The following is a 25,310-nucleotide window of genomic DNA, read 5'->3' on the forward strand; positions in this document are numbered from 1 at the left end:
ATAACATTCCCCACTTTCCACTTCTTAGGTCAACATTTGTTTTTCTAGTATTGCTTTAACATTTAACATTACTGAATAGCTTAGTGTTTTGTGGATTGGATCATCTCTTGCTTTAATATTTCTTCTGAAGCCTTAATGAACAGAGAGACCTAAAAGTAATGCTGTACGGCTGCTTTTTTGGTACCATAAAAATCCTTAATTCAGTAAGTATTTATTGAGTCAACTGTGTGCTAGGCACTGTTTAGGCACTTTCATTACCTCAGTAAACAAAAAAGAAAGAGAAAGAAATATAACCTTCCTGCAACTTACATTCTAGTAGAGAAAGCCAGATAATTAACAATAAACACAATATATAACTGAACTATATGTTAGTTGGTAAGTACTACAGCAAAAACAGAACTTGGGAAGGGAATAGGGTACGGTGGAAGAAGGGAAGGGTGGGAGCAATTTTAAAGAGAAGGTGACATTTGAGTAGAGTTTTTCAAATCTGCACTTTATTCCTTTGACCCAGTATAGTTCTTAGAAAAGATTCCTCCACTGGACCACTTCTAAGCCTGACTAATGAAGTGTGACAGCTTTAAATGGGATTAACTGCTTGCCTTTCAGAGTTTTCTTAGGCTGAAATATGGGGTCTGAGGAGCAAGGTTTGCTGAAAGAACTAGAGATAATTACTCAGTTTAGCTTGGCTGATGTCACAGGCCCTGTGACTAGAGGCGTATCTATTCTCCCTGGTGTCCTATAAACACGCACTGCACCATCACCACTTAACGTGACTTTACTTTGTTGCTGGACACATAACTCTTGCTTAAAATACTGTGGACACCGAGAACAGATTTGTATAATGCTATGGTAGGAAAATATCTGCCTTAGATAGACATAGCAACAGAGGATGTCAAAACAATTTTATAAATATGCAAGCTTCTCAGACCATGAAAAGTGAAGTTTTAGCTCATATTCTCTGCCTAACAACCTACTGCCAACTGAACAGTCCTCCTAAACATATTGGCAATAAACGACAGAATAACAATACATAGTTATCACTTAAACATTGACTCAGCAGCCTAATTTTGTTTTCAATAGGCAAAATATAATTCATAAGTTAATCATTACAATTATTACAATTATTCATAAGATTTTTGAACAACAGAGAAAAGAGATAATGTTCTAAACTTTTAGTTCTGAATGTTTACATATAAAGATAATGGTAGACTTGTACATTAAAAAAGTTATTTGCTCTACAAATTATTTTTTTCATCAATAAATTTAAATTATAGACTGGGCACAGTGTCTCAAGCCTGTAATCCTAGCACTTTTGGAGGCAGAGGTGGGTGGATTGTCTGAGCTCAGGAGTTTGAGGCCAGCCTGGGCAAGATGGCAAAACCCCATCTCTACTAAAAATACAAAAGAAAAAAAAATTAGCCAGGCATGGTGTTGCATGTCTATAGTCCCAGCTACTTAGGAGGCTGAAACAGGAGAACCGTTTGAATCTGGGAGGTGGAAGTTGTGGTGAGCATAGATAACACCACTGCACTCCAGCTTGGGCAACAGAAAGAGACTCAGTCTCCAAATAAATAATAAATAAATAAATAAGATAAACTCTTGTTGGAAAAAGTTCTACTATAATTAAGGGACGAATTTTGTTTTGTATAAAGTCTTAAAAAATAGAAAAGAGTTGATGTTTTGTATTTCACTCAGCAGAAGATCTGAGACAGGAATGATGAGGAAATTCTACAGGTAACATGCTATGTAGGTTCAAATTAGACATCCTTATGTTATAAGATTGAAAAGGCTGAGAAGAAACCCAGTAGTGAAACCATTTGGCAAAGTCATTAGGTAAGCCCAGAATCGAATCTTGAGTCAGAAAAAAGCCTCATAGTTCTAATATAACACTAAGTTTAATCTATTAACCTACAACTAAATCATTAATCCTGAAGTCAAGAAAGTGAGAGGCAGATGTCCTCAAGTTTGAATGTATCTCAGAGTTAAATATATGGAGAAAAAAGAATAAAAATAGAAGTTTTCTTTTTCTGCCATAAACTAAGGAAGTGAAGTTTCAATAAAGAAATTGAAAACTGTTCTTCGTAAGACTGTATTTACTTTTATTTGTCAATCAGCAAATGCAAATGGCAGCACTGGGAACCAGTAGAGAGGATAAAAGGAAGGAGCTATAAGCTTCAATATAATTTTTGAAAGAGCTATGAATTAAAGTGTCACATTGTTACTATTTACTAATGGAATAAAAATTATGAGGAGGGGAAGCTTGAGTTTAAGCCAAATGGTGATTTGACTCTAACTATTATGTTAAAATCTTTTATCTTAATGCCTCACATACATTCTTTCTCCTGGGAACTAAAGATGTCAGAGGGGTGTGTGTGTATGTGTGTGTGTGTGTGTTGTGGTGTACAAACCCACAGACATATCACTAGATAAGCCCATATACACAGATTATCAATGAAGAGATATGTAAAGCATCAACAGAAAGCTGTACAAAGAGTATTAGTCTTTGGTTTCCAGTGATGTGCATAAAATAATGAAATTCTGAAGTTTTGGAGAATACAATTTTAAATGTATGACTTTTGTTCTTGCTCTAATATGTACTGTGCCTGTAATAAAACTTGAAGTCCTGAAAAAGAAGAATTCTCTATTTCTCATCATTCATGATACCTAATAATGTGTATTATAACTGGCTTATTTGATATGATCCTAGTAAAATGATCCTATGGGTAAAGTAGATTTAAAAAGAAAGGTTAACCAAAAATCTGAAAGGAGTTCCCAAATTACAAAGAATTCAATTATATGTTGAATTGCTATTTCTACCCATGTGCATTTTGATGCTTATTTTATCAAGGAATTTCTGTTATTGTTGTATTTTTGAGACAGGGTCTCACTCCATCAGTCAGGCTGGAATGCAGTGTCATGATCACTGTTCAATGTAACCTCAACCTCCTGGGCTCAAGCAATTCTCCCGTCTCAGCCTCCCAAGTAGCTGGGACTACAGGCTCACACCATCATGACCAGATAATTCTTTTTTTTTTTTTTTTTAAGAAAACAGGGTCTTGCTATGTTGCCTAGGCTGGTCTTAAACTTCTTGACTTAAGTGATCTTCTTGCCTCGGCCTCCCAAAGTGCTGGGATTACAGGTGTGAGCCACAATGCTTGTCCTATTTTATCAGTAAACTTACACTAGCCTCACTGGCATAAAGAAGACTTGCCTTAAAACTTTTATTATTTTCTTATTTAATCCTAATACTGCTATGTTTAAAGGAAAATTTGCATTCATTTGCATATACAAGCTGATTGTCCAATAAATGAAGAATAATTTAACATCTCCAACATATATTACACTGTTTTAAATTCTAAAAGTTACTGCAAAGGTCAACAGAAATTATTTTGCAGCCTCATTTATGCTGTCAGAGGTGAGCATGAGATAAAGCTACTTACCTCTAAGGTGAATGACAGCACCACATCGGACTTTGACAGCTGAATCTCATTCTCATCTCCTATGTCCAAAAATGCAGAGTTCTGTGAACGTTTTAATTTTTGTAATTTAAATTCTGGACCACCTTTCGAAACTGGAAGACTTTCCAAATTGGCCATTAGCAAATTCACCGAAGACCGCAACTCTTCTATATACATATTCTCCATATCTTTTGCTATAAATTTGGGGAATTTTCTTTCCTTGAAAATAATTTTTAAAATAATAGTGTTACATAAGTCATATTTCAATTTCATCATTAAAAAATTGTATGATGTATATACTTTGCTGTCTTAGAAATTACAACACTCTCAACGTATCTACCCTACTTCAGTCACTAGGCTTTAAAATCCTCAGGCTTTGGCATTTTTGGTTATATCTAAGGTACTTCAGATATCTTATTGAGGATCACTGCAGTACAAAATGAAAAAATCACACATATTTTCACATTAACTTTATTTGTGATAAGATCTGCTTAAGGAAAAACTAACTCTGAAAACATGCATGGAAGATATTTTAGTGTATAGATGAACCTTAGCCACTAGTAGCTTTGCAATGCTTGAGATAATTGGTCTATAAAAAAAATTCAGGACACACAGCTTTGCCAGTTAGGAAACAAACATTTTAACAATAGCCCTATTTCTTACCACAGATATGCATTGTTGGAAGGGTATGCTTTTTCATAAATAGGCATTAAAAACTCACATAATTGAAGAGTGATATGGTCATATTTCTAAATTTGGTAAATTTTCACATTAATGTGCCAAGATCTCTTGTGGCTATAAATTCAGTTTTTTACTAAAGGCTTAGAAAAAGTTTAAAGCAAAAGGAAATTTATGATAAAAACTATCAAGGGAAAAGTAACAATATCAATTTGGAAGATTTTATTTTCTTGCTAAATTATATCAGCATTGTCATTCAATAATTTTAACTCTGCAATCAGATTTGTTTCTTCTGCTCAATTAAAAGGACATTCCAACTATTGATATTTACCAAATCATTCTTTGGTAGTGCCAAATCATTCTTAGAGAAGATTATAATAAATTTATATTCCCCAGAACAGCAAATGAGAGCACTTTGTTCCCTCACATTCTTGGCTCTTTCTTTAATGTTTGCCAACCTGGCACTTACGTTTTCTCTCTTAAAGACAGATGGTATATAGTTTTACAACATTAAGCCTAGTGTAAAATGCCCACCACTGCATAGAACTGGCTGGAGGATGAAAGCCTAAAGCGGCCATCTTTCAAATGACTGCTGAATGCTCCAGCACTGCCTTTACATTGTCTCCCTTGACATCATTCAAAATCTAACCTAAGAAATCTGCATGTCTAGTACAACTGGAAAGCATCCAGCGTGCTCTTGTCAACCTGCATCTAGTCTCTGACTCACTTGCACCAGTTCGTTCATGGGATGGGAAGGAACATCTGGCACCACTTCACAGATCAGTCCCAGAGTCGCAGGCCACCTGTTTTTCTTCTCCCCCAATATAACCTTCACATATTTCTTTTTAAAACAATTTACATATAATCAAAATTAAAATTGCATAATGTCACAGACAGATTAAATATCTACATTAAAAATGAACTTTCCCAAAGAAGGTTCTTAAGTATCCTTTTAAAACTTCTCTACAGTTTGAAGCAACATTCCAAAATAGCAAATTTGTATCCTTAAAAAAAACAGGCAACTACCCAGCTATAGAATACCTGGGTTTCCTTTAGTGGGAGAGGGGAGGGAAGGAATTGTCTTTAGAATAATTTTTCAGTATAAGCAAAGAGAGGGGAAAAAAGCAAAATGATCCATAAAAAACATATTTTATGTTTTTGGACTAACTTTAAGGCTGTCAGAAAAAGCATCCAAAACTGAGAAACAAGGCAAAGCAATAAGGGGGCAGATCCTTTTAGTGTCATACAGAAGTGAAGGCCATCCAATGATCATTTGGGGAAAAGATCTTAGTTCACCTTATTAATTATTGATTAAAGGTTCCAGACAATAAAGCTACACATTACCTTGCAAAACTGTGTCTGAAAGAGGTGCAAATAATGTTTGGTGAATAATATAACCCAAAGGTACAGTTTAAATCTGTATTACAAATTAACCAATTTTTAATTAAGCCCATTAATCTTATCTTAGTAATGCCCCCAAACACCTAGTTTTTCACATGCTCTTTGGTCTGGTTTTAATACCTAACTTGTTTGCTAATTAATTATGCATTGAATAAAATCTCTATTGTGTGTTCATTTTATATTTGTATGAAAGTCATAATTTTATCCTTAAAAAGTATAGTTTAACAAATAAAAAGGCGAGTATGTCACATATCTGAAAGTGCTGATATACTAATGCTTTGCTTTCAAATTTTCAACATGTTATGGAAAATCTAGCATTAGCACAAGAAAAAAAAATCTATTTGTATTTAGCTTTAACTATAAACATTTCATTAACTATCATCTGTCAAACAAGAGAAAAGCAGACATCTCCAAAATTGGCTCTTTTATCAGTATTTCCAAATTTTTCAGGGACTAGACTATACTTGAATTTTTTTCTCTGAAAAAGCTCAAAATTCTGTTTTAAAACTTTGAGGTTTATTGATAATATTTCATCAACTCTATTTAGCCTGCTTGTGTTGTCCCTCACTGGCAAACAACAAAACTAATTGTATATCAGACAAATATACATTTAAAATTCATTCTTTTAAACTAGAATTGAATCAGAAATAGGGTTATTTCCTAGTTGTTTAACTGTGAGTCACTCTTAAAAGCTATGTGTTCTAATTAGGTCCTCTATACAGCATAGGTCACTAGTGGTCTTAATACATGGTATACCCCAAAACAATACTTGTTTATTTAAAAGGTTTTCTCATAATTCAAATATAATCACTTTTTATTAAGTGCTCTTAACCTTCCACTACACGACATCTGGATTTCATACCCTAGGATAGTTTCTCTAAGCTGATCTCTGCTGCTTCCCATGACCCATATTAATTTTAGGTTCTAATCTCAGCATCATGGCATCAAGTGAACTACTGGTTGTGAAGCTGGTTTCAAACCTAACTAAACTGTTGAAGTGTTTAAATGTTTTTGCTACAAATTAGAGCAGATTCAGTTATCCTTACCATATTGGTATTCTCTCTTCCTTTCTATTCAAATGAGTGGGACAAAAGGGAGGGAGTCTACAAATAATTCAAGAATTCTTCACAGCCCCAGCTTTCTCACAAATATGCCAGCACGTAAGACTCAGTCATTCGATAGACATTCCCTGAGGGTCTGCTATGTGTTCTACTCCAGGCTCCTGGACAGAACCATGAAGATAATGGACAGAGTCCTCTGCTGCCATGAAACCTATATTTTACTGTGAAGCGATACACTTAGTAAACAAGGAAATAATTTCTTATGGTAGAAAGTGGTAAGTGATATGGAGAAAAAGTCTAGAAGGAACACAGAGTGAATGGTGAGAAGCACTGCAGTTTTAAACGGGGTGTTCAGGGGAGGTCTCAATGGTGAGATGATGCCCTTTGAACTAAAAGTGGATGAAGAAGTATGATGATTAATTTTGTTTGTCAGTCTGGCTAGGCTATGGTGCTCAGTTGTTGGGTCAAATGCGAATTTAAGTGTTGCTATCAAGATATTCTTTAGATGTTAATAACATTTACAATCAGTAGATTCAGTAAATCAGATCACCCTCCTACATCTATAGGTAGGTCTCATTCACTCAGTTGAAGGACTTATGACCAAAGGTGAAGGTTTCCTAAAGAAGCAGCAATTTTGCCTCAAGACTAAAACACAGAGTTTCTCGCCTGCCAATCCGCCCTACAGATTTCAGACTTAAGACTGTAACATCAACCCTCACCTGAATTTCCAGCCTGCCTACTTGTCCTATGGATTCTAGACTTGCCAGTGCCCACAGCTGTGGAAGCCAATTCCTTGAACACCATCAATCTCTCTCTCTCTCCCTGCCCTCCCCTCCCACACATGTATATATATATATATACACACACACACATACATAACATGTATGCATAACATCTACTTTAAATATTATATACATATTTATTATATGTACCTAGATATTGGTCTAGATACATGAAAATATAGATATAATCTCCCATTGGCTCCGTCTCTCTGGAGAACCTGACTATAGCAGGGAGCAAGCCACGTAAATGTCAGTGGATGTTCGCTACAGGTGAAGAGTCAGGGCCAAGGCCCTGTGGCAAGGAAAGGCAAGGAGGCCACCGTAGCCAAAGTGGATTGAGCAAGGGCAAGAGTTTAGTGGAGGATAAAGTCAGAGGGGTAACAAAGAACAGATCACACAGGACTTTGCAGGCCATTTTAAGAACTTTTCTTTTTCTCTCAGCAACATAGGGGATCACAGGGGTAGAATCCAGGAGACTGACTAAAAGGACAGAACAATGATCCAGACAAGAGACAAAGATGACTGGACCACACTAGAAGGGGGAGGAAGGCAGCAACTCTCCCATTCTGGAAATACTGTGAAGGTAGAGATAAAAGGACTTCCTGATAAGTTGCATGAGGTATGAGAAAAAGGGGTCAAAGATGATTCCAAGTTTTTTGGCCTGAGTGTCTGGAAGGGACTGTACTATCAAGAATTGGCCTGCCCTGACCACTTGACTGAAAACTGTAACCACCCACACCTCCCTCTTACATTCCTCATCCCGCTTTTTCTGATCTATTTTCTAAGTAACAATGATCACCTTCCATAATTCAGTTAATGGCATGTTTACTGCTTATTGTAGGACTATCGCAAATAAAATGTAAGTTCCACCAGGGCCTGGCAGAAATATTTTTGTCTCATTTTATCCCAATGTATCCCATGTAACTAAGACAGCACCTGGCTGTGTAGTTGGTGTTCAATAAATATTTGTTCAATTAATTTGTGGATAGAAAAAATGAGGCTCGAAAGTGTTAAGTAACATGCCTACTATTACGTTTAGAAAACAGCAATCATGAATTTGGTCACAGGTCTTTCTGGCCCTGTACACATTTTGTTCACTACTTCCTAATCACCTCTTGGCTAAAGTATTAAAGTCAACATCCCTCTTGAAACAGAGATTTTGCCCTGTAGTTTTATTGTTATTATATTGTGTTGTTCTGTGAAATACAGAAGGGGGTGTTCCTGAATGCCAACTAATAGCTATTTATCAACCACACTTCTGGAATTATCAGATTGCAGAGGCAGCAGGATGTAAGAGAGCGAGCTCAGGCTCTGGAGGCAAGGCCAGGATTTGACGTCTGCCTCAGCCACTTATTTGTTATGTAATCATGGTGAAATAAATAATCTTGTCTAAGCCTCACTTTCCTCTTCTATGAAATTAACTTCATGATATCATCTGCCCTTACAAGATTTGTAGGATTATTGTCAGAATATAATTCAACAAGGTCATTCAATTGTTATTAGCCTTAAAAATATTTCATTAAGATGGCTTCACTTTGGTGAAAAGCAATTAAACCCGCTCAATCTGCTATGTCAATATTTTCATCAAAAGGTATCCTATATTTAGAGGTATATTTTGCCAAACCCATCGGCTTTACTTCTTTCTCCATGCTTTTTCCACTCCATCAACATCTCTGATGAAACCATCAGGGTTTTCTCAAGAAGAAGCCTTCATGTGTTCATCACTAACCCTTTCTTCTGACTCAGCCCAGGCATTTATGAACATGCCTTCTTCTCAGTCATGAACCTGAGAATATGTCTGAGGCTTTTCTTCCAGTCCCATAACTCTCCAGAAAATCACTTAAACTTTATTCTAAAGCATTGCATTTGACAATATGTCCAGTCTCAGGTGAAATCTATATACAAGTATACAACCTTTCCAGAAATCCAGAGGACAAAAATAAGGCATGTTATCCTTTCAACCATTGCCCTCTATGCAAATGTAACTCTTTGGCCCCTAATTTATAGCACACTGTATCTTCATTCATTTAGAGATTCTTCCTCATGATCTAATTCCAGCTTGGTTCTTACAACTTACTGTCACTCTTGTTACACAATTTCTCTCAATTTTTCTCATTTTATTGTTTCTCTCTAATTTCTCAACCTTTCCTCTACTTTTTAATATATGTTTAAACAGTATTAGCATTTTAAAAACATATATATTAATATTTACAAATACAAATTTTCTTTGCAGAATTACAAAAATAATTGTTAAAATTAGTATGGGATATAACTTCTTGAATGCTGGAGGAGTTCACTATCTTGATTTGGGAGGTGGCTACACAGGGTGTATGCATAAACATTCATTAAACTGTAAAATGAAGATGTGTGAGTTTATTGTAGACATGTTATGAGAGAGATATAGAGAGACTATCCATCAAATGTTGGAAGTTTTTGCTAAATAGAAAGGAAAGGGAAAGAATCTTATGCTCAAAGCAATCAACAGCACTATAACTGCAAGTCCATTGAAAAGAACTAAAATTTTCATACTACTGAAGTAAGTTAATCAATAAATTCACTAAAGAATGATTTAGACAATTGGGTTCCAGTCTCTCTAAAAACTTTAAGTACTAGAAAAAACTCATGGCTTTTGTCTGAAATCTATTTCTATTCATGATACACAGTGATCATACAAATAAGTACAATATGATGAATTTCTTGTATCAAATACACTTTATCTGCCAGATTGTATACTAGATACTTATATTATATTTTTTCATGCATTTAGTCATTCAATTAAATATCAGTTGGAACCACTATGTGCCAATAACTCTGCTGTATACTTAGGAATGCATTATATGATTTTGTGGGGAGGAGTTTTTTCTCCCTGGTTATATTTTGCTTAGTACAACATTAAAACTCTTCTAGATCTGGCAGTTTGAGAAACTCATGCATTGCTTTAAGAAAAGTCTATAAAAGTTATCATTAAAATTAAACAGTTCACATATTAAGGATGAATATGTAAAATGAATAATATGTTCCATCTAGATAACATGCATTCAGATATTTGAGATTAAGAGGTCTATGTGTAGAGGAGAAAATGTTAAAATTATGCTGGCTCTTATTTTTAACCTATACAAAATACTCTTTCAGCTCACAGAAATCTAGGTAAAGAAAGGAATGGGGTACAGTATGTCCAAGTTAATAATTTACCTTTGCCATTTTATCTGCCAATTGTAGCCGGCCATCAAGTTCCCTTCTGATCTGGGCTGCTTGTTCGTCTGCATTATCCAGCTTAAAAACAAAACAGAAGTTACACATATTGTGATTACTTAATAGCAGTGACCCACAGACCAAGGCAAAGATTAAATGACTCAAAAATGTTTAATAGACGGTATCAGATATCTATTACAAAGAGAATACAGGAGGTTGTTTAATTAGATTGGCAGACCAGATAAATTTATTGGGTAGTTTTTCATTGTGGTTTTATTCACAAAACCACAAAATCAGGAAATTGCATTTCTTGATCATTAGGTCAGTCCTAAATAGTTTCAGATATACGAACCTCTTGTTTTGTTCTTTCAAGTTCTCTCCATGTATTTCTGGAGGATGAGACGCTGAGTAATGTTTCACTTCTTTCTTTGTACTTTAAAACATTCCCTTTGTTTTAATAATACGTTTGTATTAGTACTAAACTATAAAAGTACTCTTTGATTGACTAACTTTCTACCACTTAAGTCTTCATATACTCCTCATTCTAATACCAATAGACTAATACTGCCAAGAAATCCTTCCATTCTTTTGAGGATTGGCACCATATTAGAAATCCATTCTCCTCTTCTAAATTTGACTGAAAACAAGAAAAGTGTGTTCTCATCTTTTTTTTTTTTTTTTTAGTGTGCTCTCATCTTTTTTTTTTTTTTAAGAAATCTCCCATTGACATGGAAAATTATTTTCACTTTATGAACTAATCCTTGACTTTTCCTATAACTTATTTTAACTTTGCTCATACCTTTTCACCCATTCACTCAATATTTATTAGTTCCTTTATAAAAATGTTAAAGTGAGGATGTTAAGTGTTAATTTTTTTCAGTTTTTTCTCCTTTTGCACTCTCATCACAAAGAAGCCTGGACCGCACAATACACGTTAGTAAAGGACCATCTAAAGATTCGATTAAGATTGAAAATAACATTAAACACTAAGGAGAATACAGTTTACTTGTTCCTTTCCTGAAGAACAACAAATTGACCAGGTTACATTTTTAAAAACATCCTCAAATAAGAAAGTCCTCAAAAAGATAAGTAGAAACAAACTAGATTAACAGGATGGTGATAAGGCAATTTATATGAAGAGTCAAAAAAAAAAAAAAAAAGAGGAAGATGTTTCTACAAGAGAAAACCAAAAGTCTGGAGATGAGGAGGTAAAACTGGACACACACAGTGGTTTTTTTGGAATGAGATACCAGAAGAGGTAGGGTGAGGGACAGGACTGGAGAGAGAAGCAGGGCAACTTCATAAGTTACTCTTCACAAGCCACATTAGGGAATCTGGAGTTAATTCCTACAACAAGGGGACTTCCTTGAGAGGTTTAAAGTGGAGGAGTGATATGATCAGACATAAGCTTTGGAAAGGAAAGATCACTCTGTCTCCAGCACAAACAATAGGTCAGAGAGACAGAAGAAAGTCTTCTTATTTTCTTTATAGATATACACAAAATGTTAAATTGAGGATATGCATGTTAATTTTCTCTTGGGAAAAAATACACAAAAGGCCTGAGATTATCTGTCTAAAATATGTTTCCAAGTTGATTTTTAAAAAACCAATTTCATTTTAAAATAAGTTAAAAAAACAGGCAAGATTTTCTTAAAATAAGTCGTTGTTATAAAGGAGTTTCTTTCTATGTCATCTCATAGAACTAATAAGTTGATGAATATGATTCAAAATCGAACAGAAACAAATTTTTATTCACTGTGTCTAAAACCAAAATGATTAAAATTAAAAACTAATGTAATTGGCCAGGTGCGGTGGCTCATGCCTGTAATTCTAGCACTTTGGGAGGCCAAGGCGGGTGGATCACTTGAAGTCAGGAGTTCAAGACCAGCCTGGCCAACACGGTGAAACCCTGTCTCTAATAAAAATACAAAAAAATTAGCCTGGTATGGTGGCACACACCTGTAATCCTAGCTACTTGGGAGGCTAAGGCAGGAGAATCACTTGAACCCTGGACATTCAGGTTGCAGTGAGCAGAGACCACACCATTGTACTTCAGCCTGGGCAACAAGAACCAAACTGTCCCCCCCCCAAAAAAAAAAAAAAAAACTAATGTAATTATGAAGAAAAGTAATATGCAATAAGTACATGTTCCAGGTTAACTGAAATCTCTCATTCCAAGCTCCTAAAAATTAAACCATAAGAACACTGAAACTATAACAATACCTCAAATGCACTAAATGTAATATGAAATATATTATGGTCTTTACTTAAATGCTGATACATACTTCTTCAAAAGAAATAAAAAAGTTACTTGCATATAAAGGAATTATATTTTTTCTCACAGCTCCAACAAAAACAGCATTTAATATCTTAAAACAAAAGGCCATAGTTTTTCAAACTTCACTAGAAATGCTATCATCTTTTTGTATTTATATCTATAGATTAACAGCAGTTACTTAATTGTAAGTGAAATTGTTTGAGTTATTTCTAAATTTTGGTAGTTTTGTTCGTAAGAGACAATTTACAACTACATATTTTTTTCTTTTTGTGGAGATGGAGTTCTCGCTATGTTGCCCAGGCTTGTCTTGAACTCCTGGGCTCAAGTGACCCTCCTGCCTCTGCCTTCCTAATTGCTGGAATTACAGGCATGAGCCACCGCACCTGGTCTGTCTTTAAAAAAATATTAGTGGCTTGATCACATTTGTCTGAAAAAAAAGTAAGCAAAAAACAAACAAACAAAAAACAATGTAGAGCATTGGGGCACTACATTGTCTTTTTTTTGTTTTTAATTTCAGATTCAAGGGGGTACACATGCAGGGTTGTTACATGGGTATACTACATGTTGTTGAGGTTGGGGATACGGATGGTCCCACTACCCAGGCGGTGAGCATAGTATCCCATAGGCAGTTTTTCAGCTCACATTTCCTTTGGTCAATCATTCCCCAGTGTGCTAATCCCATCTTTGTATCTACGTGCATTCAATGTTTAGCTTTTATTTACATGTGAGAATGTGTGGTATTTGGTTTTATGTTCAGGTGTTAATTTGCTTAGGATAATGGCTTCCAGCTGCATCCACATTGCTACAAAGAATATGATTTCATTCTTTTTTAGGGTTGTATAATAATCCATGATATTTCTGGTTTTTGTTTTTTTTTTTTTGAGACAGAGTCTCGCTCTGTCGCCCAGATTGGAGTGCAGTGGCCGGATCTCAGCTCACTGCAAGCTCCACCTCCCAGGTTTATGCCATTCTCCTGCCTCAGCTTCCCGAGTAGCTGGGACTACAGACGCCCGCCACCTCATCTGGCTAGTTTTTCGTATTTTTAGTAGAGACGGGGTTTCACCGTGTTAGCCAGGATGGTCTCGATCTCCTGACCTCGTGATCCGCCCGTCTCGGCCTCCCAAAGTGCTGGGATTACAGGCTTGAGCCACTGCGCCCAGCCAATAATCCATGGTATATATGTGTGTGTGTATATATAGATATTTATATTATAAAATATTTTGTGTATCTATATAATATTTTCTTTATCCAACCCACTATTAATGGACACCTATGTTAATACCAGGTCTTTGCTATTGTCATTAGTGTGTCAATGACCATATGGGTGCAAGTGTCCTTTTGACAGAACGAGTTATTTTTCTTTGGGTACATACCCAGTAGTAGGATTTCTAGGTGTAACAGTAGTTCTGTTTTAATTTCTTTGAGAGATCTTTAAACTACTTTCCACAGTGGCTAAAGTAATTTGGATTACCACCCACAGAATATAAACATTGTTTTTCTCTGCAGCCTCACCAGCATCTGTTGGTTTTTTTTTTTTTTTTTTGACTTTTTGATAATAGCCATTCTGACTGCTGTGAGATGGTATCCATCTCATTGTGGCTTTGATTTGCATTTCTCTGATGATTAGTGATGTTGAGCATTTGCTCATGTTTTTTGGCCACTGTACATCTTTTGAGAAGTATCTGATCATGTCCTTTGCCCATTTTTTAATTGGATTCATTTTGCTTAAGTTCCTTGTAGATATCTGTATATTAGATCTTCGTCAGATGCATAGTTTGCAAATATTCTCTCCCATTCTGTAGGCTGTTGGTTGACTGTTGGTTATTTCTTTTGCTGTGCACAATCTCTTTAGATTAATTAGGTCCCACTTGTCAATTTTTGTTTTCATTGCAATTGCTTTTGTCGACTTAGCCATAAGTTATTTGCCAAAGCTGATGTCAAGAAGGGTATTTTGTAGTATTTCTTTTAGAATTTTTATACTTTGAGGTCTTACATTTAAGTCTTAATCCACCCTGAGTTAATTTTTGTATATGATGAAAGGTAGGGGTCTAATTTCAGTCTTCTACATATGGCTAGCCAGTTATTCCAGCACCATTTATTGAAGAGGGAGTCCTTTCCCCATGGCTTATTTTTCTTGATTTTATCAAAGATGAGATAGTTGTAGGTGCGCATTTCTGAGTTCTCTATGCTGTTCTATTCGTCTATGTGTCTGTGTTTGTACTAGTATGATGCTGTTTTGGTTACTTTAGCTTTACAGTATACTTTGAAGTTGGGTAGTGTGATGTCTCTGGCTTTGCTCTTTTTGCTTAGGATTGTTTTGCCTATTTGGGCTTTTAGGTTCCATGTGAATTTTAGAATAGATTTTTCTAATTCTGTGAAAAATCGTGTTGCTATTTTGATAGGGATAGCACTGATTCTATAAATTGCTTTGGGCAGTATGATCATTTTAATGATACTGATTTTTCCATTCCATGAATATGGAATATTTTCCCACTTATTTATGTTATATTTGTCATTTTCTAAGCAGTATTGTGTAGCTCTGCCTATAGAGATCTAACATCTCCTTAGTTAGATATATTCCTAGGGGTTTTCGTTTGGTGTGTTTATCTATTGTAAATGGGATTGTGTTCTTGATTTGGCTCTCAGCTAGAATTTTACTGGTGTATAGAAATGCCATTGATTTTTGTATGTTGATTTTGTACTTTGAAACTTTACTGAGGTCATTTATCAGTTCAAGAAGCCTTTTGGCAGTCTTTAGGGTTTTCTATATATAGAATATCATTAACAAAGAAAGATAATTTTACATCCTCTTTTCCTATATGGACGCCTTTTATTTCTTTCTATTGCCTGATTTCTCTGGCTAGGCTTCTAGTACTATGGTGAACAGGAGTGATGTGAGTGGGCATTCTTGTCATGTTCCAGTTCTCAAGGGGAATAATTCCAGCTTTTCTGCAGCCAGTATGATACTGGCTGTGTGTTTACCATAGATGGCTCTTATTTTTATGATACGTTTCTTCAATGCCTAGCCTGTTGAGGGTTTTTATCATAAAGGAAAAATGGACTTCATTGAAAGCTTTTTCTGCATCTATTGACATTATGTGGTTTTTAATTTTGGTTCTGTTTATTAGGTGAATCATATTTATTGATTTGCTTATGTTGAGCCAACCTTGCATCCCAGGAATACGGCTTGATTGTGGTGAATTAACTTTTTGCTATGCAGCTGGATTCTGTTTGCTAGTATTGTACTGAGGAGTTTTGTGACTATATTCATTAGGGACATTGGTCTACAGATTTCTTATTTCATTGTGTCTCTTTCAGATTTTAGTATGAGGATGATGCTGGCTTCGTAGAATAAGTTAAGGAAGATTTTTTAAAAAACAGCTTCAGGAGGATTGGTATCAGTTCTTCTTTGTACATCTGGTAGAATTCAGCTCTGAATGCTGAGCTACGAAGCTACTGTTCCAGGGCTCTTTTTGGTTTGCAATTTTTAAATTACTGATTCAATTTCAGCATTTGCTATTGGGCTGTTCAGGTTTTCACTTCCTGCGTGGTTCAATCTTGGGAAGTTGTGTGTTTCCAGTAATTTATGCATTTCCTCCAGATTTTCTATTCTGCATATACAAAGGTTTTCAAAATTGTCTCTGAGGATTTATTTTTTATATTTCTTTGAGATCTTCTGTAATGCCATCTTTGTCATTTCTGGTTACACTTGTTTGGATCCTTTCTCTTTTGTTAATCTAGCTAGCAGTCTATCAATACTGTTTATGATTTCAAAAAACCAACTCTTAGTTTCATTAATTTTTTGCATGAACTTTTGCATCTCAATTTCATTCAGTTCTTTGCTGATTTTAGTTATTTCTTCTGCTAGCTTTGGGGTTGGATGTTTTCATAGTTCCTCCCTGTGTAATGTTAGGTCGTTAATTTGAAATATTTCTAACTCCTTGATGAAGGTGTTTAGTGCTGTAAACTTTCCTTTTAACACTGTTTTAGCTGCATCCCAAAGATTTTCATTAGTTCTGTCTCTATTTTCCTTACTTTTAAGCAAGTTTTTGATTTCTGTCTTAATTTCATTGTTCACCCAGGATTTATTCAGGAGAAAGTTGTTCAATTTCCATGTTTTATGTAGCTCTGAGAGATCTTCTCGGTATTGATTTCCACTTTTATTGCCTTGTAGTCCAAAAGAGTACTTGGTAGTATTTCAATTTTTTGAATTGAGACTTGTGTTATCACCAAGTATGTGTCAATCTTAGAATATGTTCTGTGTGCAGATGAGAAGAATGTATATTCTGTGATTGTTAGGTAGAGTATTCTGTAGATGTCTATTAGGTCCAATTGCTCAAGTGTTGAGTTTAATTTTGGAATTTGACAGTTTTCTGCCTGAATGATCTGTCAGTGGGGTGTTGAAGTCTCTGACTATTAATATGTGACCAAATTTTTTCACAGGTCAAGAAGAACCTGTTTTATGAGTCTTTGTGCTCCAGTGTTGGGTGTGTATATATTTAGGAGAGTTAAGTCTTCCTGTTGAATTGAACCCTTTTTCATTTTGTAATGCCCTTCTTTGTCCTTCCTGATTGTTATTGGTTTAAAATCTATTCTATCTGATATGAGAATAGCAGCTTTTACATTTTTTTTTTTGTTTTCCATTTGCATGATAGATCTTTCTCTGCCTCTTTACTTTGAGCCTGTGGTATTATTACACATGAGGTGACTCTCTTGAAGACAACAGACAGTTGGTTCTTGTCTTTTTTATCTAGCTTGCCGCTCTATGCCATTTAACTGGGGTTTTGAGACCATTTACATTCAGGGATAGTATTGATATGTGAGATTTTGATCCTGTTATTTTGTTAGCTGGTTGTTTTGTAGACTTGACTGTGTAAATGTCTTATGTTGTCTGTGAGCTCTGTGCTTAAGTATGTTTTTGTGGTAGCAGGTTTTGGTGTTTCATTTCCATGTTTAGCACTCCCTTAAGGATCTCTTGTGAGGGTAGTCTAGTGTTAACGAATTCCTTTAGTACTTGCTTATCTGAGAAGTATTTTATTTCTCCTTCACTTAGGAAGCTTAGTTTGGCAGGATATGAATTTATTGGTTTGAATTTCTTTTCTTTAAGAAAGCTGAAAACAGGCCCCTATCCTCTTCTGGCTCGTTAGGTTTCCACCACAGGTGTCTTTTTTTTTTTTCTTTTCTTTTTTTTTTTTTCTTCCTGAGATGGAGTCTCACTCTGTTGCCCAGGCTGGAGTGCAGTGGTACAATGTCAGCTCACTGCAACCTCCGCCTCCCAGGTTCAAGCAATTCTCCTGCCTCAGCTTCCTAAGTAGCTGGGATTACAGGTGCACATCACCATGCCAAGCTAATTTTTGTATTTTTGGTAAAGACAAGGTTTCACCATGTTGACCAGGCTGGTCTTGAACTCCTGACCCGATGTGATCTGCCTTCCTAGGCATCCCACAGTGATGGGATTACAGGTGTAAGACACTACACTTGGCCTGTCTTTAAGATTTGTTTTTGTTGTTGAACTTGGTGAATCTGACGGCTATGTGCCTTGGGGTTGGTCATCTTGTATACTATCTTGTCAGAATTCTCTGTATTTCTTAAATTAGTATGTCCAGCTCTCTAGTGAGATAGGGGAATTTGCCATGGACTATATCCTCAAATGTTTTCCCAGTTGCTTACTCTCTTTCCTCTCTCAGGAATGCCAATGAGTTGTAGATTTGGTGTCTTTATATAAACTCATGTTTCCCAAGGGTTTTATTTTTTTAAATTGTTTATTTTTTTTTCTTTTTGTCTGACAAAGTTGACTTGAAGAACTGGTCGTTAAGCTCTGAGATTCCTTCCTCAGTTTGCACTATTCTGTTGTAACGCTTCTGACAGCATTATGAATTTTTTTTTCTTTCCCCTGAGACAGGATCTCACTCTGTGGCCAAGGTTAGAGAGCAGTGGCATGATCACAGATCACTGCATCCTAGACCTCCCTGATTCAAGTGATCCTCTTACCTCAGCTTCCCAAGTAGTTGGGACTATAACTGCACACCACCACACGTGGCCAATATTTGTAGAGAATGGGAGGCTGACCTCAAACTCATGGGCCTTGAGGTCCTTGACGTCAAACTCAGGGACCTTGAACTCTTGCCTTGGTCTCCCTAAGTGCTGGGATTACAAGCATGAGCCACTGTGCCTGGCCTATTATGAAATTCTGGAAGCAAATTCTTCAATTGAAGAAGTTCAGTTGATTCCTTCTTTAAAATGGCTATTTTGTCTTTTAGCTCTTGGGCTGTTTTATGAAATTCCTTGAATGCCTTGGATTGGGTTTCAACTTTTTCCTGGATCTTGGTAAGCTTTGCTGCCACCCAGATTCTGAATTCTCTGTCTGTCCAGTAGAGTCATTACAATCTGGTTAAGAACTATTGCTGATGGGTTAATGTGTTTGTTTCAGCATAAAGAGACACTCTGCCTTTTTGAATTGCCAGCGTTTCTTGCACTGATTCTTTTTCATGTGTGAGGGCTGATGTTACTTTAACTGTGACATAAGTTGAGTATAGTCAGTTGGCTCCATTTCTGGGTGCATGCAGAGAGCCAAGGCTCTGTACATAATCTTTATTTATGTCTTGGATTTTTGCCTTAGGTTTCACAGGTGCTGTATGCTGGCATAATATTTTTGGTGTTTCATTTGGGCTGTAATCCAGTAGGTGCTCCTTAAGAGTGGTGACCAGCAGATAGCCTCTTACTCAGCCATGTAGCTCTTTTGTATTTTGGCATACGCACAGTAGTACTCTGTGGTCAGGGGAGAGAGAGCTGACAACCTCACCAGGTCTGCCTGTAGGCCTTGGAGGAGCCCCTTTTGATCACTGGCACCACGTTCACATTTTCCTTCTTAGGTGTTCTGGTCTACAGAGCTCCCTAAGGCAGAGACTGTGGCTGGCAGACAGGCTATGCCCTTCCCGGAAAGCCCTTCAGAGGAAGGCATGCCCTGCTCCCCCGATGTCCTGAGAGTCCAGGGATCTCACCCTTTTCAGTATCCTGAGAGGGAGGGCATCCTCCCCACCCCCTGCTTGTGGCTCTGCCCAAGTTAGGAGCAGGGTGAAGTTGAATCCTATCCAGTTACGAGCAGGATGAGTGGAGTCACCCAATCCGCCATCCAAGTGCTCCCTGGGGGAACACAAAGCTCTGCTAAACCACAAGAGTTTAGCAGGTTTTCTGTCAAGAAGGAGTAGAGCAATCTGACCATCTCCAGCACCATGACTGAAGCCTCTGTCAGGGCCATGGCACCTGGTACCAACCAGGCTGCTCCAGAGTCCAAGGCCTGTGGGGGTCCCCATGGACTTGAGTGTTGCCTCTGCAAAAACTCGGGGTAGCTCTCTGTATCAGTCTGGAGGCCCAAGGGAGTCATGGGGCTTTCATATTCCCAGGATTGCACAGGTCACTATGGGAAGTGTGGATCCCCTGAGGACTCTCACTCACTAATTCTTTCCCTGTGTTGAGGAGCTTCTCCTGGCTCCATGCTGGCCCCAGGCAAGTGGCTGCCCAGCTTCGATCTTCTCTGTTCTCCAAGTCCCATTTCTCCCTTGATGCATCCTGACGTGGTTTCTTAGATGATCCACTTGGAGAGTCCACGTTTACTCATCACTGTTTCCTCCCCATGAGAGTAGTGCACACTAGATCCTCTAGTCTGCCACTTTGAACCCTAAGTCCTAGTCTTTTAGTAGCCTTCTCTTCATAAACCTAAATTTTCAGAGGCCAAATGGTACTAACTTTAGTGACTGCTGGTGTCATTTTGTGAAATTGGAAAAGCCTACTTCCAAGCAACATGTTTACCAAAAAAGGAAAAAGCTAATGAAGGCAATGGATAAAAATTTAATCAGTTATCCTCATTTTATGTAATGTTAGAATTGAAGGGGGTAAATTAGTTGGTTAACTTTCTTTTTTACATGTGAGAATCTTAGTTTAATGTTGCATGTTTTGAGTTTTGAGTTTTTTTAACTTATTTTCAACATAATTTATTCAACTGAAACTTTATATAATTGTTATGAGCATTTTCCTAAAGGCAGACTTCTTCAATGGAGGCAATTTTGATTCACATATAATTGTAAAAAGTAGAAAAATATCCATTATACGCTTTTCCCAGTTTTCCCTAATGAAGGCACCTTATAAAACTACAGTATTCTATCACAACCAGGATCCCGACTTTGGCGATGTAATCACCCATCTAATTCACATTTCCTCAGTTTTATGTGTGCTTTGTGTGTGCGTTCAGCTCTCCACAATTTATTACTTACATAGGTCCACGAATAACCACCATCAAGACACTCCACAGTTCTAACACCACAATGAATCCTCATGATGCCCTTTTATACCCACACCCACCTCCCTTCAGTCAGTCCCCGGTTGGTTAGCTTTAATAATGATGTACTCCATTTTACAAAATACTTCAAAATAAATTATACTAAGCCAAATATGATTTTCTTTTGTCATTAGGAAACTGGAGATGTGGTCTCTTGAGCACTCATAAACATTGGAGACTTCAGGTCTGGGGACTCTGACTTTTTCTCAATCTAAATATTCACTGCCTGTATGCTCTCCTCAAAGCCTATGATCATAAGCAGCATCTAGTCTCTGAACTTCCAAGTGTTTATCTATAGCACAAACCTCTTGCAGGAGTTCTAGACTTACATTTCCCATTGCCTACTTGAGTTTCAGCTTATGTGAAGACAAGGCACACTGAAATTAACCAGTGCAGAATAGAATCTCGATTTTCAGCTTCCTACCCCAATCATTCATGAGTAATGCCATGTGATAAATGGCATGCCTCTCTACCAGTTGCTCAGGCCCAAAACCTACATGTCATCTTCGACATCTCTCTCCCTCACAGTCCACATCCAATCCACCTAGAGTCATGTAGAGTGAAACCTAGAACCACATAGTTGAGACCTAGGCAGACCAGTATGCAGGGATTTTCAGGTATTATGAGTCCCTGATCAGGTCTTTCTCTCCCTTTCCCTCTTTTGCACCCCCTCTCTTTCTTTGGGTGTACGTGTACATTACAGTGTTTCTCTAGCCACTTCAAGCACTATTTCAATTTGCCAGTATGGCTGCAAACTCTGTCACAGTGAAAATAATTATCTTTCTTTACTGAACCATCAGTAGAATTCAAATAAGTGGTTGTGCGTGCACACCCACATACACCCACACACAGAGAGAGAGAGAGAGAGAGAGAGAGAAGGGAAGGGGAGAAGAATTAAATAAAAGCATGAATGGACAAAATTTAGATCTAGGGCACTATAATTTAAAATGTTTCCATGTTGTTCCCTAAAAAATAAAAAAAAAATTAAAAAATTAAAAAATATATTGTTGACCCACTAAATCCTAGTGCTGGATTTAGGCTGTCAGATAAATAAAGTAAGAATATGTGAACTCTGGGGTTAGTAATAGAGGTCAGAGGTAAGGCTTCACTCTACCACAGCAATTTCACCTTTTAATGTCATTTTCTTTTAACTTCTGATTTCAACATTTTATTTAACAATAGATTACTGTCCTCACAGATGTCCTTCCCTGGAAGATAATATTTTACACGTCTTTTTAAAAGGGTCACTCATCCTTGATCATAACAGATACCCAATGTATCTTTATTATCTGCAATGCTTCTAGTTTCTATTATACAGATAATTTTGTCACTTTAATTATCAAAATATTTGACAAATATTTAGTACAGAAAATATGCTTTTATTTTCCTCCTGTTCATTACACAGGGATTACTGTTTCCACATTCAGAATTCTCTAGGTTAGGGAATTCTTGAATTGGACCTTTGGAAGCCTGTAAACTATTGAAATTGTGAGCAAAATTTTGTAGAGATGCGTATTTTTTCCCTTGGGGAATTATTTGAATTTCATAGCTTATTTGAGGTTCTCAAAAGGGTGATTAATTGAAAAGAGATAAAGAACCATGAATCTTCGGTATGAAAGCCTCTATTATTTCATTCTAGGAGAGGCCATATGACTTTTGATACATAAACCAGGGAAAACAGTCACCTCAGTCCTACACATCTTCAGATTTACACTTAGAGATTTTCTGAATTCTTTGTAAAGGAACACTAAAATATAGGGTCTTAATAATGTTAACCTGAATGGCATGATTTTATTAATCCTATATACATGTTTTCTATGCCAACAGTACAGCATACCCTGTTGCAGGATTTTCAGTAACTACTAAAGTTGTGGCTCTCCAGGAGTTCATATTTTATATTTAAAAAAGTAAAAATAGTAAGTAAAACAGATTATCATTATGGGTATTCAATCATGAGAAAAATGTTTTTCTGGATTGACAGTATCAGGATGGATTTGCAAAGATAGAAACATTAAAAATGGAGAAATTGAGGCCAGCCATGGTGGCTCACGCCCATAATCCCAGCACTTTGGGAAGCTGAGGCAGGTGGATCACTTGAGGTCAGGAGTTCGAGACCAGCCTGGCCAACATGGTGAAACCCCATCTCTACTAAAAATACAAAAATTAGCCAGGTGTGGTGGAAGGCACCTGTAACCAGCTACTCCAGAGGCTGAGGCAGGAGAATTGCTTGAACCCAGGAGGCAGAGGTTGCAGTGAGTCTACGTCGCATTACTGCACTCCAGTCTGGGAGGCAGAGTGAGATTCCATCTCAAAAAAAAAGAGAGAGAGAGAGAAATTAATGACCTATTGTAATAGTCTATTAATCTTGCCTTACAAATATCAAACCCTAGGCTCTCCTTGCCCAGTTATTGTCAATCACTGAAAAAGGGGATTAATAACTGTGTTTTTCCATAATGATGTCTTTGTATATGTTAGTCCTAGTTAACTGCACTCTTCCTTCTCCTACTGAAAAAAAATCAATTAGTTTTTTCTCTTAGTCCCCACACCAATTATGTCACACTCTTTTCGAGTGACTTGCATTGTTATTTTCTTATAATATTTATCTTTATCCTTTATTGTGAAAATATAAGTAGACTAGGGTTTATGATGTTATGTAAATTTGGTGTCGTCCCTGAGATTAATTCCTAGCTGGTCCACTGTATTTACATCATCTGTAAATCTAGTGATTTACAGACAATACATTACAATAATCAGTACAAATCTAATGCTGATTCCAAAAGAACACACTTCCTAACACTTTCTTGCTTACCACATCTAGCAGCCCAGTGTTTCATTTGGAAATGGCAAATATGCATATATTTTGCACCTCGGCCTCAAAACACTGGTCAAAAGCTTTATTAAGTATTTATTAGCAAATTAATTTACCTTATCAATAAGTGTCAATCCTCCACCATCACTTGAATCAAAAATTATTTACAAAAAAGATAGAGCATAACTCTACCCAACTGACTGTGATCATTTCTGCCGTTTTCCTTTCTGGCTCCCTACACTCTCAGCCCACAAACACATGAGCTCTGTCCTCAGCTGTTCTAGGCCTCAGTGTCTGCAGTAATTTCTCAATGCAATGTTACACGTAAGCACACAGTTGGGCCTCTCTCCTTGAGTTCCAGCTTTGCGCTTCCAACTGAAGGCCAGGCCTTTGCTTTCAGGCATCTCACAACGACCTCAAACTAAAACTGAAGTGATTTTATCACCTATTCCTCAATATGGTTCCCCTATTTCTGCATATGATTCTCATTACCCTTGATTAGGTGAAAATTTCCAAGGGGGTAGAGGGAAGAGAAAGGAGGGAGGAAGCAGAGGGGAAAAAGGAGAGGAGGAGGGAGAGGGAGGAGGAAGGAGGGAAAAGGAGGATGAAAACAGTGAGGGAGGAAGGAAATGAATAAGAATATACAACCACGGGCTTGGTACGGTAGCTTACGCCTATAATCCCAGCACTTTAGGAGGCCGAGGTGGGTAGATCGCTTGAGGCCAGGAGTTGGAGACCAGCTTGGGCAACATGGCAAAACTCCTCTCTATTAAAAATGAAAAATTAACCAGGTGTGGTAGCTCATGACTGTAATCCCATCTACTCCAGGGGCTAAGGCACATGGTAGAGATTGCAGTGAGCCAAGATGGCGCCACTGCACTCCAGCCTGGGCAACAGAGGTAGACTCTGTCTCAAAAAAAAAAAAAAAAAAAAAAAGGAAAGAAAGAAATATAAGACTATGAATAGAGACAATGACAACCAAACACCACCATACACTTTAGCCTAAGATTCGGGACTTCCCACATTTTATACCAATCTACCTTCCTAGCCTCTTGGATAATTGCATTATCTACACATACAGATTTATTCATTATTGACCAAACATGTTACATTTTCTGAATCATGTATTTCTCTTGACTGGGATCCCTTTTTTCACTCCCTTCATTGTCCAGGTCAATCTCCAAATCTTCTTGGAAGACGATAAACCAATTACTTAACAACAAAGCAGGTAATAGCTGATGACACAGCCTTCATAGTTGTCTTACTGTGGAACTTTTCAGGTATTTATGACTTTATGTATTTCACCTTACCCTAAA

General features: G+C 36.9%; 1 protein-coding gene across 2 annotated transcripts in view; it reads right to left on the reverse strand.

Moving 5' to 3' along the window:
* CADPS2 (Ca++-dependent secretion activator 2) overlaps nt 1-25,310 on the reverse strand; it is a 571,469-nt gene that overhangs the window by 313,432 nt on the left and 232,727 nt on the right. For both annotated transcript variants that reach the window (XM_011937408.1, XM_011937407.1), the window contains exons 4-5: nt 10,573-10,653; nt 3,441-3,677 (exon numbers count right to left, since the gene is read on the reverse strand). In XM_011937408.1, coding sequence (XP_011792798.1) covers nt 3,441-3,677; nt 10,573-10,653 — 318 coding nt within the window. The remainder of the gene's footprint in view (nt 1-3,440; nt 3,678-10,572; nt 10,654-25,310) is intronic.

The sequence above is a fragment of the Colobus angolensis genome, unplaced genomic scaffold (assembly GCF_000951035.1).
Source record: "Colobus angolensis palliatus isolate OR3802 unplaced genomic scaffold, Cang.pa_1.0 Scaffold163, whole genome shotgun sequence".
Classification (NCBI taxonomy): Eukaryota; Metazoa; Chordata; class Mammalia; order Primates; family Cercopithecidae; genus Colobus; species Colobus angolensis.